The sequence below is a fragment of the Nylanderia fulva genome, unplaced genomic scaffold (assembly GCF_048542155.1).
Source record: "Nylanderia fulva isolate GAGA-0341 unplaced genomic scaffold, ASM4854215v1 Scaffold16, whole genome shotgun sequence".
Lineage (NCBI taxonomy): Eukaryota > Metazoa > Arthropoda > Insecta > Hymenoptera > Formicidae > Nylanderia > Nylanderia fulva.
The window spans coordinates 107084-121115 of record NW_028189835.1 but is presented as its reverse complement, the minus strand read 5'-3'; the positions used below and the strand labels follow the sequence as shown (position 1 = coordinate 121115).

General features: G+C 29.3%; 3 protein-coding genes across 4 annotated transcripts; 1 reads left to right on the top strand and 2 right to left on the bottom strand.

The window, feature by feature from the left end:
• Positions 1-1407: 1407 nt before the first annotated feature.
• On the top strand, positions 1408-3129 carry LOC114942402 (U6 snRNA-associated Sm-like protein LSm4). The gene is made up of 5 exons (XM_029317748.2): positions 1408-1617; positions 1700-1741; positions 1832-1930; positions 2155-2332; positions 2691-3129. The coding sequence occupies exons 1-5, from the start codon at positions 1615-1617 to the stop codon at positions 2786-2788; spliced, it is 420 nt and encodes a 139-aa protein (XP_029173581.1). The 5' UTR covers positions 1408-1614; the 3' UTR covers positions 2789-3129.
• A 286-nt stretch (positions 3130-3415) lies between these two features.
• Positions 3416-9950, bottom strand: Hel25E (ATP-dependent RNA helicase 25E). Its single transcript, XM_029317745.2, has 11 exons — positions 9867-9950; positions 8653-8889; positions 8210-8430; positions 7808-7991; positions 7477-7595; positions 5622-5753; positions 5232-5378; positions 4984-5121; positions 4041-4158; positions 3907-3965; positions 3416-3822 (listed from the first exon to the last, which is right to left on the bottom strand). Exons 2-10 carry the CDS (start codon positions 8855-8857, stop codon positions 3952-3954), a joined length of 1278 nt encoding a protein of 425 aa, XP_029173578.1. The 5' UTR covers positions 8858-8889; positions 9867-9950; the 3' UTR covers positions 3416-3822; positions 3907-3951.
• A 730-nt stretch (positions 9951-10680) lies between these two features.
• Positions 10681-13956, bottom strand: LOC114942401 (N-alpha-acetyltransferase 30). 2 transcript variants are annotated; one of them, XM_029317747.2, is made up of 4 exons: positions 13395-13956; positions 12847-13022; positions 12264-12577; positions 10681-11743 (listed from the first exon to the last, which is right to left on the bottom strand). In XM_029317747.2, the coding sequence occupies exons 1-4, from the start codon at positions 13672-13674 to the stop codon at positions 11731-11733; spliced, it is 783 nt and encodes a 260-aa protein (XP_029173580.1). In that variant the 5' UTR covers positions 13675-13956; the 3' UTR covers positions 10681-11730. The 2 variants fall into 2 exon arrangements, with proteins under 2 accessions (XP_029173580.1, XP_085337053.1); XM_085480927.1 differs by having other exon boundaries at positions 10681-12577; positions 13395-13955.
• Positions 13957-14032: the final 76 nt, after the last annotated feature.

The following is a 14032-nucleotide window of genomic DNA, read 5'->3' as shown; positions in this document are numbered from 1 at the left end:
AAGAGACAATGGCTCTGATTAAAAAATACCGCCATTCTTCGTCTTTGCAAAGGATACCGCAAAGTTTCAAACAAGTGATCGTCTTTCGATTGTTATTCAATTCAGCAACATTTATTATATATATTATATATATATATATACTAGTAGTTTATAACATCCGTATAATTATTGTTTGCAACCCGCGCGTGTGATTGGCGTATATAATTATAAAGTCTCAAAGCTAGCACACTATTATTTTGCCGGTCTGCGTACAAAATTCAAAAGATATTCTTATATCCATTTTTTTCTATATTTCGAAATATTATACTGATTTTCTCAAATTATAATAAATTTATTAAACTACTCATATTACGATAAAAATTTATATTTAAATAAATTTTGAATAATATTAATATAATCTTATATCTACCGCTATCATATAATGTAAAATTTTCTTCTACATTTTTCTTATTAATGGTGAAATCTTCTTATAAATTCTTTTTGACCCAGTCTCAATACGACTTTCGGCCATCAGCGGATTATAATTAATTGATATTTAAAAAGTAAATTGATTAAGGGGCACGATCAGCGGGTATATTTGTAACACAAAGGAAAAAAAAATTTTCAGACGAAACACGTCTGATAACGTGTCAAGGAACGCCAACAAACTCTAATGGTGAAATGTATATATATTATAAATAATCTAATGTAATATATAATTTACATAATAAAACGATAAAACATGTTCTTCAAGATCTTATCATATAGTTTAGCGATAGTATATAGACGATATATATATATATATATATATATACAACGTTGCGAGATTGTTTTATTCACAAAACTATGTATGTTCTATATATATTTATGCAATTCCCATATATCATATATATATATATATATATATATATATATATTATTATTATTATTATTATTATTATTGTGATGAGTGCAGCTTGAATATATGACTATTTATAGTTGTCATAATATGCGTGTGTATAATATATATATATTATAGCAAAATTTTGAAATAATTAAATATCTTTTATAATATTCCGTTTATGAAATTTTTTTTCTAATTTAAAGGAAAATTATAATCTTTTCTTCTACTTTTATAAAATTAGATAATTAAATTATATATGTATACGTACATTCTTTGCAATTTGTTTGCCGAACTTCAAAATCTTGTAATAAAAAATGTATTATTGCAATTTGCAAAATTTTTTGATAATTTATTGTGCATGCAACGCATTCAGCCAAAAACTATAAAGTTTCGTAAGTGAGAGTAACACCGGTAGAGAGCGTTTCGTTTAAATACATGTTTCGACGCAACCAATCACAGCGATCGATACCTAAAGTAACTAGCATAATTGACCAATCAGAGGTTTGACGTTTAATCGAACTTGGGTCCGTTCGTTTTGCTTGCGCTTCTACACCAGTAGTCTTTCGTTTTTTCTCTCTTGTTAAAATCTATATATATTCATCTTTTTTTCAAGTGCAGAAATATCTAGGGAGTCTAGGGACTGTAGAGAAAAGAAAAATATATGGAAGTATTATTTTCAAATTGACGCATAACCTATACAAGAAGGTGTTTATGTATAGAGTGTATTTTAATATATCATTTTTATAAATACAATGGTATGTTTAGTATTCTCATGTAAAAACGAAAAAGGTAATATTTCGATCTTTTTAATATATATATATGATTTTAATTTTTCAGTTACCTTTAACTTTGTTAAAGACGGCGCAAAATCATCCCATGGTAAATTTGGAATTTTTATATATCTTCTGAAAAAAAGTATATATTTATTTAAATTGCAATATATTGTAATCAAATTAAATGTTGTTGTAGTTGGTAGAGCTAAAGAATGGAGAGACATATAATGGTCATTTAGTTAGTTGCGACAACTGGATGAACATAAACCTCAGAGAAGTTATATGTACTTCAAGGGTATGATTATCCTACATGCATCTTTAATTTTTAATATAATGTAGTATAATTTATTTGTAGTAATATAATGTAGTGTAATTTATATAAGAAATGTGACAATAAACTGAAAAAAATGAATAATGTTATGAGTAATCTAGAAATGCATTAAATTGATTGGAACTAACTCAAAAAGCCTAGTTTTGTTTATAAATATTTGCTATTAATATTTAACAATTGTATTGTAGGATGGTGACAAGTTCTGGAGGATGCCCGAGTGCTATATAAGAGGCAGCACAATAAAATATTTGAGAATTCCTGATGAAGTAATAGACATGGTGAAAGAAGATATACAAATGAAATCGAGAGGACGTGGGGAAATGAAAGGTCGAGGCCAGAGTCAAAGAGGTCGTGGTAGTGGAAGAGGTAATGCTGTAGTAAATTTAATCTTTTACATGCACATATATATTGTAAAGGTAGGCTCTGAATATTAAATGTAGGAACAATTTGCGCATTGCTTGCCACATTAGTCTTTAAACTAGCCATAATCATTTGCAATATATATTTCTCTGTTTATTTTTCTATCACCAAGTTGTAAATTTTTTGACAGATTTTAAACATAGCAAAAATATCAAATGCTTGTCAATAATTTTTTAAATTAAAAGTAAATTAAAAAAAATCAGTTTTTTGAAAATTAGATTTAAAAAACTAAAAAATGTAAATCATAAACTACAATATGTATTCTAAAAATTTTGAATTATTGGTACATGTTTATATTTTACAGGTACTTTTGGTAGAGGAGGGAGAGGTCCAGCACCGTTAAGCCGTGGAGGCGGTACACAAGTTGGGAATAAATCACAAAATAAACCAAGACCTAAATAAAACTAATTATATTATTTATATTCTATTGCAATTAACTCATTATGAATACCTCAATATCATTTAACTTTTTACGAAAGCTTCTTTTAATCAATTTTTTGTTTTATATAATTTTATATATAAAAAAGTTTGGTGCAACTGGATTTATGTAATGCTAGTACAAAGACAATTTATTCATGGCAATAACATTGATCTTAATCGTACATTCGTATGCTAATGGGAGTCATATATACATATGTGTGTATGTAAAATCTTCGTATTGATGTATATAAAAAAATTATGTTAAATTTCTTTCTGCACGTTGCAGTAGTGTGATAGGCAATAAAAGTATTAATAAAAACTTATTGTTGTAAGAGTTAAATTGGAAACCAATATGATCATAGTATATTTTTCTTATGGAATATATAGTATGTTTTGTTTCGTAAATTGTAAAAAAAATCTTTTCCTTTAATCCTTATCTTTAAATCCAAATTATAAATAGGAATTTTCTATTATAAAAAGTTTTTATTTTGGTACTTTAATACTTTCACAGGAAAGGATTGTGAAATGTAAGGAGACTGCACTCTTCAATAATTTATTATACATAGGACTTGTTTTCTAATATAGTCTAATCTAATGGAATAAGACATATAATGTGTAATGTACATTTTTATTAAGATTAGTTTTTAGACATAGTATAAACAGAGTATTTAGTTTTAAGGGATGGAAATAAAGATGCATGTAGAAAAGGACTCATTCTGCTCCTCGCATGGAAGCAAGGGAACACGAAACAGTGGTTTTTTCTGCGTGCATTTCGACCTCTACTGTTAAACACTCTAGAAACTCTACATATATTATGTCTATATAGTTTATTGTGTAGATTTTCAAAGTAATTGTATGATTATGTGAATTGGTCATATTATTAAAATAATACACTTATACATGACTTTTTTTGCAGTAAGAGTGTGCAACATTATTTTATTCTTTTATATATTTATCATAATTACTTCAATCATTATTTCGTGTCCATTCTTGTTAATAGGTGGAATAAAATATTTCTGCACCACCCCAAAAAATATTTTATTTGAATATATATTTTTTATGCTTAATATTATTTTTTATTAAATTATAAATATACTCACTTAAATAGTGTTTTAAAAGATTTTATTGTGATAGTACAATTCAATTCATCGCCCTTCAACTGTTAAAAATAAAAATAATGATTAATATGACATTAGACATATGGTAGTTAAAAAAAATATATATATATACTTACTGTATGAAGCAAGATCGATTTCGTCCGGTAATTCTGTAATATTTACGTCAAATCTTTCTTGAACATCATTCAATATCTTTGCATCACTTTCATCGCTTACTAATGTGATGGCAAGACCCTGAAATCAAAATGTTCCTAAATTATTAAATATTTTAAATATTAAAAAAAGAAAAATGTAGACCATAAAAGTTAATCAGATTAGAATCATTCCTGCGATTTAAATTGATTATTCCAAAAATAAGCCAATATCAAATACTTTGTTCTTATTTTGTCAGCATAATGTAAAATATAATAAAATTCATAAATTTTATACAGATTTCAAAAATATAGATTACCAATTGTACACATATATATTGTATACAGGATGTCCGGTAATAGTCGCGTCAACCGTCGTGAGCAGATAGAGCACTTCAACTGAATAGAAAAGTCTTATACTATTTTGCTAAATTTAAAATAATTATCGAGTTATTAATTAAAATATCCAAGCAAATGAGCGAGTGAAAAGCGGTAGGCCGGACTCGGCGGACATGTCGAATGACTTATTTAAGTCGCTTAGAAACAAAAGCATTATATGATCGAGAGGCGGCGTCATACAGCGAGCGCTGAACAATGTAGCGGCGCCGAAAAGTAAAATGATACTTTTGCTATTAAGCGACAGCCATCCGACATGCCCACCGAGTCTGGCCTACCGCTTTCCATCGCTCATTCGCTTAGATATTTTAATTAATAATTCAATAATTATTGCGAATTTAGCAAAATAGTATAAGACGTTTCTATTCAGTTTAACGTGCTCTACCTGCACACGACGGTTGACGTGACTATTACCGGGCACCCTGTAATCTTCTTCAAATATTTAGAGAAAATGTGAAACTATTTTTCACATATATACATAGAGATTGGAATATCAAATTTTATCTTGGAAATTACAGAGTTAAATTATTACCTTTGTGCCAAAACGACCAGCGCGTGCCACTCTATGTAAATATGTGTCGGAATCTTCTGGCATATCGTAATTAAATACAATGTTCACACGTTCTATGTCCATACCTCGTCCAAACAAGTTTGTCGCTACCAAAATACGCTGAAAATAATGTTATTCCATATTTTATATTTATAGTTTTGTTTAACTTACTTATATTATGTATTCTCTCTAAATTGAGCTTTATTAAACTCGATGACTAAATCATTTACCTTCTGAAAATCCTTAAATTGTTGATATCTAGATAATCGCTCTTCTTGTGTCATACCTCGATGAATTCCAATTGCAGGGAAATTTTGTTCTGTCAAGAGTTGCGCTAAAGCCATGCATCTTTGGACAGACTTGACAAATATGACAACCTATACAGAGCATAATTCATAAATCACATATCGTCTATATTTCAAGATACCTGTGTTATCGTAATAAACAATTAATTTAAGACAATTTCGATGTAGATACTTGGAAGAATCTGGGTCAGATTTGATGGATAGTGGTAGAACAGAGTCATCATGATGAAGTAAGAAAATTGTTGAATCATCATATAAAGATTCTTTCCAATAAGAAAAATGCATTGCAAGATTGTCCTAATTTGCAAAACAAACCTGATTAAATTCAAGAACATCAAGTAGTTCAAACAATTTCTTGTTCTTCTCATTCTCCTTCAATTTAACGTAATGTTGTTGCAGACCGTTTAAAGTGAGTTTTGCTTCGTCATCAACATAGACTTCCATGGGCTGCACAAAGAACGTTATTTTTCCATGAGATAAACAAAAATCAATTTATAATGCCTATCTAATTTTCAGACTGTGGGATTTTGTGATTCTATAACGTCATTTTGTATACTGATACTCCAAGTATCGCGTGATTAAATATATAGTATTTGAAAAGACAACATACACAATGATTAAAAATCAATAAAAATAAATGTATAATACTACTTCCTTGATATAGTTATATTGTTTTTTACATATCGCTGTAACAAGAGTTGATATTTGAGGTGTAAAAAAAAAAAAAAAAAAAAAAAGTACTACTTTTTGTTTTCTTTCTTGGGAGACGATTAGATGCAATTATATTCGTAAGTTATCATATAAATATATACATATATATCCATAATATATATGCATATATACATATATATATATACACGTCTGTAAAATGTCGAAAGTCTCTCAGTATAGACTCTCTCGTGTTTTGATTGCAGAATAAATGTGGAATTATCTCGTCGATCGGGATTAATCATACAGATTACATACGGTCCGGCGAGTTCCACCTCTGGATAGTGTCAACAACGAAAACAGGCAGTTCACCCCAATTGAACTTAAGAAGACGCACTCGTGAGAGAACGTCCAATCACATCCGCTGGCCACTCGATGCCAAATCTCTTCTCCCAAATTTCTGGCACATTGAGAAGATGCCCAGAATTGATTCATATTAATTAGCTGGCATATATTCTCGGTTTTTCACTTAAATTTTTAACACTTTCGGTATCCATAGACTCGCGACTCGATTTTATTTCACTCGTGCAAAATAAAGAATCGTGATACCTGAAGATTTGCGTTTGGCTTTCACGTGACTTTATCGCTTTCTATAGCAGAAATAGCTTGCTCGATTTATACATGGCATTTTCGTCTTCTCGTCCAGCCTCAATTTTAAGACCGTAAAGAGCAATAAAAATTTTTGCATAAAGAAAATTTTAATGTTTTGTAATGAACGCGTAAATATATGTTAATTATATATGCTACGCTCTCATTTTAGATTCTTCCCCTAGTTATAACCCTAATTTAATTATCCCCCTGGGTATCCTCTTGTATCTTCTTTCTTGCACTCTTCTGTCTTGAGGTTGTCTTGAAGTCTTCTTGGGCCCTCCCCCCTTCCCCCCCACCCATATTGCAAGTTAATTGTACATATTTCAATTCTATCCTATTAAGTCATAACAATTATCAATAGAAATGCAGAAATATTTTATACTCTATCTTTTTTCCCATTATTTCTAACACATCTTTATGTATTATATTGCTCTTTAAATGCATAGCAATCAACAAATTAAAAACTTTATCATTGATCAAAACTCTAAATCAGATCTTTCAAATATGCCATTTTGAACGGTCAAAGAATCAATTGAAAAACAAATATCCTTGCTCTCCATATATATATAAATATATATATATATATGTATGCAGATGTTGACACATCCAATACAAAGTTTAGGCTTGGAAGGAGACATTATGTTAGGCATGAGTGTCGAGCATATGATTGTGCGCCGTTTACGAAAGATACCGAATGGGATTCATTCCCAAATTCTGTACTTCTTCGAAGTGACGTTTAAGTCGCCTAACCCGCGGATGCGTTGATAATGATATTTATAGTGTGGGCTGAGCTTTGTCCTGGATACAAATATGGGACCAACGAAGTAGAAGCAATTGTAGATTGAAGTGAAGAGGAAGATTGTGTAATTACATCTTGCATGAACTTTTTGCAGACAGGACGTATTTCCTTGGACAATGTGGCGCTGAACATCATGACTTGTTTGCTATGTGGTGTGCTTCTAAATATTTCCTGTACATCTCTGCGCATATCTGTAACAATAATTGTAGTGCAAATATAACTATTTTTGCATCTCATTTAAAATATTTAAAAAAGTAAATTTTAAATAATTGCTCAGTAATTGGGTAGTGGTAAAGGGTAGTCATCATGTGAACTAAGATTTGTTTTGTACATCATGTAAAAATTCTTTCCAACAATATATAAAATATTATGTTAAATAATATTTAAATTATTTATACCATACCTAATAACTCGAGCATCTTGTCACATTCGTCAAGTATAAAATGTTTCAGATGTTTCAGGTTTAATTTCTTATTCCGTACAAGAGCGAGGATACGACCAGGGGTACCAACAACAATATGAGGGCATACAGTTTTTAAGACTTCTTCATCTTTCTGAATAGGTAATCCACCAAAAAATACACCAACCTAAAAAAAATTCAAATTTTAGAAAGATCAGAAGATATAGATTTTCTATTTTTTTTTTATAAATAGCATATAAAATATTTAGTAATAACCACATATTTATCAAATGAGATTTATATGTATTAATTTAAAATTTGAAAAAGTAAAACTATTATTATTATATCAATATTTTTCTTTATACATATATAGCTTATATACAATTAAAACTTTATAAAACTTACTTTTACATGCGGCATATATTTGCTAAATCTCTCATATTCTTTACTAATTTGGAAAGCTAATTCTCGAGTGTGACACATGACCAAGACGTAGACTTGATTTTCTGTTAATTCCAGTTGTTGAAGAGTAGCTAATACAAATACAGCAGTTTTCCCCATGCCTGATTTTGCTTGACACAGTATATCCATGCCAAGTACTGCTTGAGGAATACATTCATGTTGTACTGTAAACAATAAACTTGTTTTATTCATATGTAGTGAAATAAAAAACATGATTATATTAGTAAGCTGTAACATCAGAAATAGTTATCAGCATTCATGACTGAAAAGTATTCAATCATGAAAATCCAGTTGTCCCTATCTAAGTTGAGATTCATCATTGTAATTTTGAGTAGATTAAACTAAAGTAAAATCTATTAGAAAGTTTAAACAGTTATGTTATTCACCTTCAGATGGATGTTCAAAACCACAATCAACAATAGCTCGTAAAATCTCTGGTTTAAGAAGGAAATCTCTAAACCCACTGCTGTGGATAGAGACATATGTGCCCTTTACTTCTTTGTTCTTTGCAGGAACATCTCCACTTCCATCAACTACTTGTTCAGTTTGTTCTTCATCCTCGTAATCCAAGAGATCATCATTATCCGCCATTGTCGTCTTAAATAATCACTCCAAGATTGGAACTAAGATCAAGAATGAAATTTATAAAATCAGATATATAATAGTATAAATTGAGATGTTATTTAATATAAATTAAACATTTATCTCTTTGGAAAGAGGCAATAAAAATGAAAAAAAATAATTTCATTAATAATATACCAAGTCTAGTTGTTTTAATTCTTTAAAATATTTTTTCACATCTTGTATATTATAAAAGATGATCATAAATATATAAAATCTGTTTCCATATATATAATCAAGAAATATATAAATATAAAACTACTGCTGCTTTCCAAAAAAATATATATATAGTCTCTTTAAAGAAATATATAAGAAATACAATGTGCGCTCTTTCTCTCTGTTAAAATAATATTGCAATGTGTCGAAATTATGCATATAAGGAAATAAATGCTCTAATCATCTTTTTCGTTTAAAAAATATAGATAATATCGATAATCAAATTAACGTTACATGTTATATGTATCATGTTTGTTTTCCGTAAATAACAAGCGAGAGAGAGAGAAAGAATTATCTATAAACATATTAATTTATCATTGCGTTCTTTTACAAATAACGATTTTGCCGAAAACGCGTTCGTGTAATGGCCGCCGCTTTGCTATCGACGCCATGCTATTAACCGTAAAATTCTACTACCAAATACATTGAATATCGCGCATCAAATGATAGATTACAAGAAATCGAAGACTATCGACGAATAATAAACGGTAATAAAACAATATTACAAATATACCGTTCAATATATCAATAATTTATCGAAGTATTTTCTTGGCGGCAACCATCCGGTGCCGAGAAGAGACGCTTGCATCATGCAATTAATTAAGCTTGAAAATGTATATTTGGTCTCTAAAATGAAAACTTTTATAGAATTTTATTGCAAGTTGAAAGAACATGGAATGTCATTTCATATATTTTGTGAAAGGATCGCTTTTTTTTATCGACGATACGATTCGGATTATAAAAAGAAACAGGCTTCGCTTACCACAACGTACACCTCCGGTTGATTTCAAGGGACTCCGAGTGGGCTTGGGAGACAAATGGCGAATGCTAACTGAGCATAGAAAATATAAAATACATAGAGTATTAACTATCTAGATGTAGATATTCGAAATAATTGACGAATAGGGCTCTTGCACGCTGGACGCGTCTAGGGTCCCTAGAAGATAGCCAATCGATTTACAGTTGTCCGTCAAAGCAAAAGATTAATTGGTTACGACAAGAAGCGATGACGTTGAAGATTGACAAATGGCGGAACCAATTAGCAGTCGTTACATTGGTTGTTCTTCTCTTAATAAAATATTATTTCTTTACTATTTTATTATATTTACAATATATAAAAAAATGCAGTCTAAATTTAATTAAATTTTTTCACAAATAAATTTAAATTACCAATTTTTCCCCCAACATGTATTATTTTATATTTTTTTATTATGTATATTTTAAGAGAAAGTTCTATTAAAAATAAATTTTTTTCTTTATAAAAATATGCTATTTTAAATACTTTTAGCTTTCTACTCGATTAATATATGTATTATATATATTTATAATATATATTTTTATAAATTTCTTTAAATATTAATTATTGAAGATATTTACTATATTAGAGTATATACTTAAAATACAATAAGGGACAAATTAGATTATATATAGTTTCAATAATTAATATTTAAAGAAAATTAAAAATAAATAAATAATATATTTTACAGATATATATATATATAATTAAAATGCAAAAATTATTTTTTGGGAAATACAGTAATAATTTTTACAAGTAAATAAATGTGACGCATAAAACATCTGTAAAAACATTTATGTATTTTTATTAACATTTTTTACATTTTTAATAGTTACATTATGATCTGTGCTTCGCATTTATTTTATACAAGGATAGATATAATGGATCGACAGTAATGCATACCATTCTCATGAAGCGTCATTTCCCACGTAATATTTCAATTGTGAAATGATAATTTCTTTTTCGTCATCCGTTTAATAATATATATATATATATATATATATATATATATATATATATATATATTTCGCGCATGTGTGTCCTGTGTGTATGTATATTACTTTACAATTTTTAACTAAGTTAGTTAAGAAATATTTTATCTAAAGTTGCACTGTTCTTCAGTCGCGGAGAGAGAAAGAGAGAGAAAGAGTTTGTCTTTTCTTCTTTATCTTTATTTCTATTAAACTGCTGTTCACACTGACAAAATGGTACACTTGACACAACTTTACACGATAATTGTCTATAATGTATGATGTAATAATTTTTAATCAATGTTATTAAACCCATTAATTATATATGTTGACATTGAAATAAAAATTGAATTCAATACTGAAAGATAATGAAAAAAATATATATATACATATATAAATATCTCCCTTTTTATTTAAAATATTTTATAAATTATCTTTCAGTTCACTTTTGGAAATTTTTGTTGATGATGAAGATAATGTTCGTTTATAAATATTGAAGTCTATTGCCATAATTGATTACATTAGATTAAGAAAATTGTATGAAAAATTGTATGTAAAATTGTATGAAAAAATTGGCTTTTTACTATATTAATGTTTATGCATTTTTTCATTTCTTTTAATTTAATCCATTCATCTTTGTAGTTACATCTATCTAATAACAAAACACATTTTGTATTTATAATTTTATATAAAATCTTCATGCTTATAAATTATAGTAGTAACGATATAAATTTCTTTTGAAGTAATTATAAAACATGCTTCAAGATGTACATTTGATCAATGTGATTTGCAGCAATACATTGATTATTTTCAGTACACTTTTCACTCTCGATTCTGTCTCTTGCTATCACTCTTTACTTTTACATCCTCAAGCTGCAATTAAAATTTATCTCTTTAACTGACATTAATATCAAAGAAAGCAGGAAATTTTTAAAGAAAGTAACTAACAGTCAGGCAACAGTTAGGCACTATCAATAAATGATATATTATTTATATATATATATATATACTATCCTGCATAGACATATATAGTCAGTAGGCTGTTGGAAATTGATAGAGTAGATTTAGCTTGATGTGAAAAATAAATTCATTGTTAAATATTGTTTTAGACATAAAAGACAATATAATAATAAGAATATTCTTGTAACATAAAGCTATTTATATGTACATGTTTTGAACATAATTAATAATCAAAAATTAAATGTCTAATAATGTTGAAACAATAAACAGCACAATATTGCGATTAAAAATATATTTGTATGTGTAAAAACATATAATCTCTTTGATATTAATGTCACACATTTGCCTGATATAGTAGAGCATAGATGTTACATCTCTTCAACATTGTAATTATTTAAATACCTATTGACACAAGCATGTGAATGAATTTCACCTGAGCCATAATTTTAGTCGCAATGCATCCACGCCATTTAAGTAATATCGAAATAATCGTTTATCACGCACAAATCCAAGATTCTCGTATAAACGTAGCGCTGGCCTGTTAGTGATTTCCGTCTCCAGAACTACCTCGTCCGCATCGTCCTTCACCATCGCCTGGATGGCTCGCCTCACGAGATTCGATCCGATCTTCCGTTTTCGAAATTTCACATCAACAGCTAGCATCGCGATATAACCGCGCTTTATCACCTTCCTATGGATGTCCAGTTTGCAGACGATGGCACCGACGCACTCATCACCATGCATTGCCTTGACAAACAAAAAGCAAGTTTCCTATAAATTCTACACCTGAAAGTGAAAAGAATCGAACCAAAACTGTGGCTAAGTTCCTTCACATTATCCAAAGCCATATTAATATCTTTCGAAAGTCCGAGCACAAATATATATATATATATATATATATTATATAGATAAAACTCGCCAAGATCTTATTAACATTCTAGCATTTCATAATGTTCAATATACAAAACATTACTCGAATACAGAAATAGGGTAAAAATCTTTTAAAATGCACGTACCAGGAAGCACAATTTCGGCCAGTTATGAATAAAATATCTATATGTGTAAATAGAGTATGGTTCACTTAGGTCTTTCTGTATTAATTTCATAATATCAGGCATTTGTAATTCACTCATATAGCTAACATATTGGATATCGTTGTCTTTACTTTCCATGGATAATGTTTCTGCTTGTTCTGTAACAAAGAGTGAGTTTTCATTACAAATCTTAGTATTCTATATAAAAGTACAAGTAAACAATTATTGTTATTATACAATTTTGTTACAGGTAATATCTTGAACTTGACGTATAGTTTATATAATTTAAAAATATTAACAAAAAAAACTTTAGAATAGTCTGCATTTAACTTGACATTATACATACAAAAAAATATATATTAAGTATTATATAAAGATTAACATATATGACACATCTTTTATAGTAATAGATAGTAATATGCACAAGCAATAAAATGCTCGCACGTATATTATTTCTATAGAGAGAAAGTCTCTTTAGAGAAGTTTGTATTTGTGTTGCGCACATAGTACAGTAAGCTAGCATCGCATACCATGTTGGTTTAAATGACTAGCTTCCATTGTTTCGGATTGCGGGGAAAGATCGGCGACATCGGCAGTTCTTTGAGGAGAATCGCAGACACCGTTCACTTGAGTTACCCCGTTAACGTGAGGCTCGTTGCAAACCTCCTCCGTTTTGTCCAAATTAAGGCGCGACTTGATATCTAAGGTCGCGATGTCTGCGATCGAGTTCCGTTTTTTCTCTTTGATTTTGATCGTCGCCGCTTCCGAATCACTTATTCCCGTGTTACTCTCCACCTTGTCAGTTTCCATTTTTGAATTTTCCTTTTACGTCTGAAAATTGTCTACACACCTAGGAAGACAGGAGTTCTCGGCCACTGTCTTCGAGGCACCGATCCCTTTACGGCTGTCAATCGTGCGCGAGACACAGTGGCATGAGAGTTTTTACGTGCAACGCGACCCTTTCAATCGAATTTTCATCATTATTGTTATTTATGCGGTCGCCGGACTAGGATTTTATCTCAAAATACGTACATCCGACGTAAACCGCTGAACGAGAGACACCATATTGGATTTTCTGCGGTTACTGCTACAATCACGGACGTAATATTTACGAGAGTTCCGACCTACAAGTGTTAAATAAATCATATCGATTCCTGTGTAAACATTG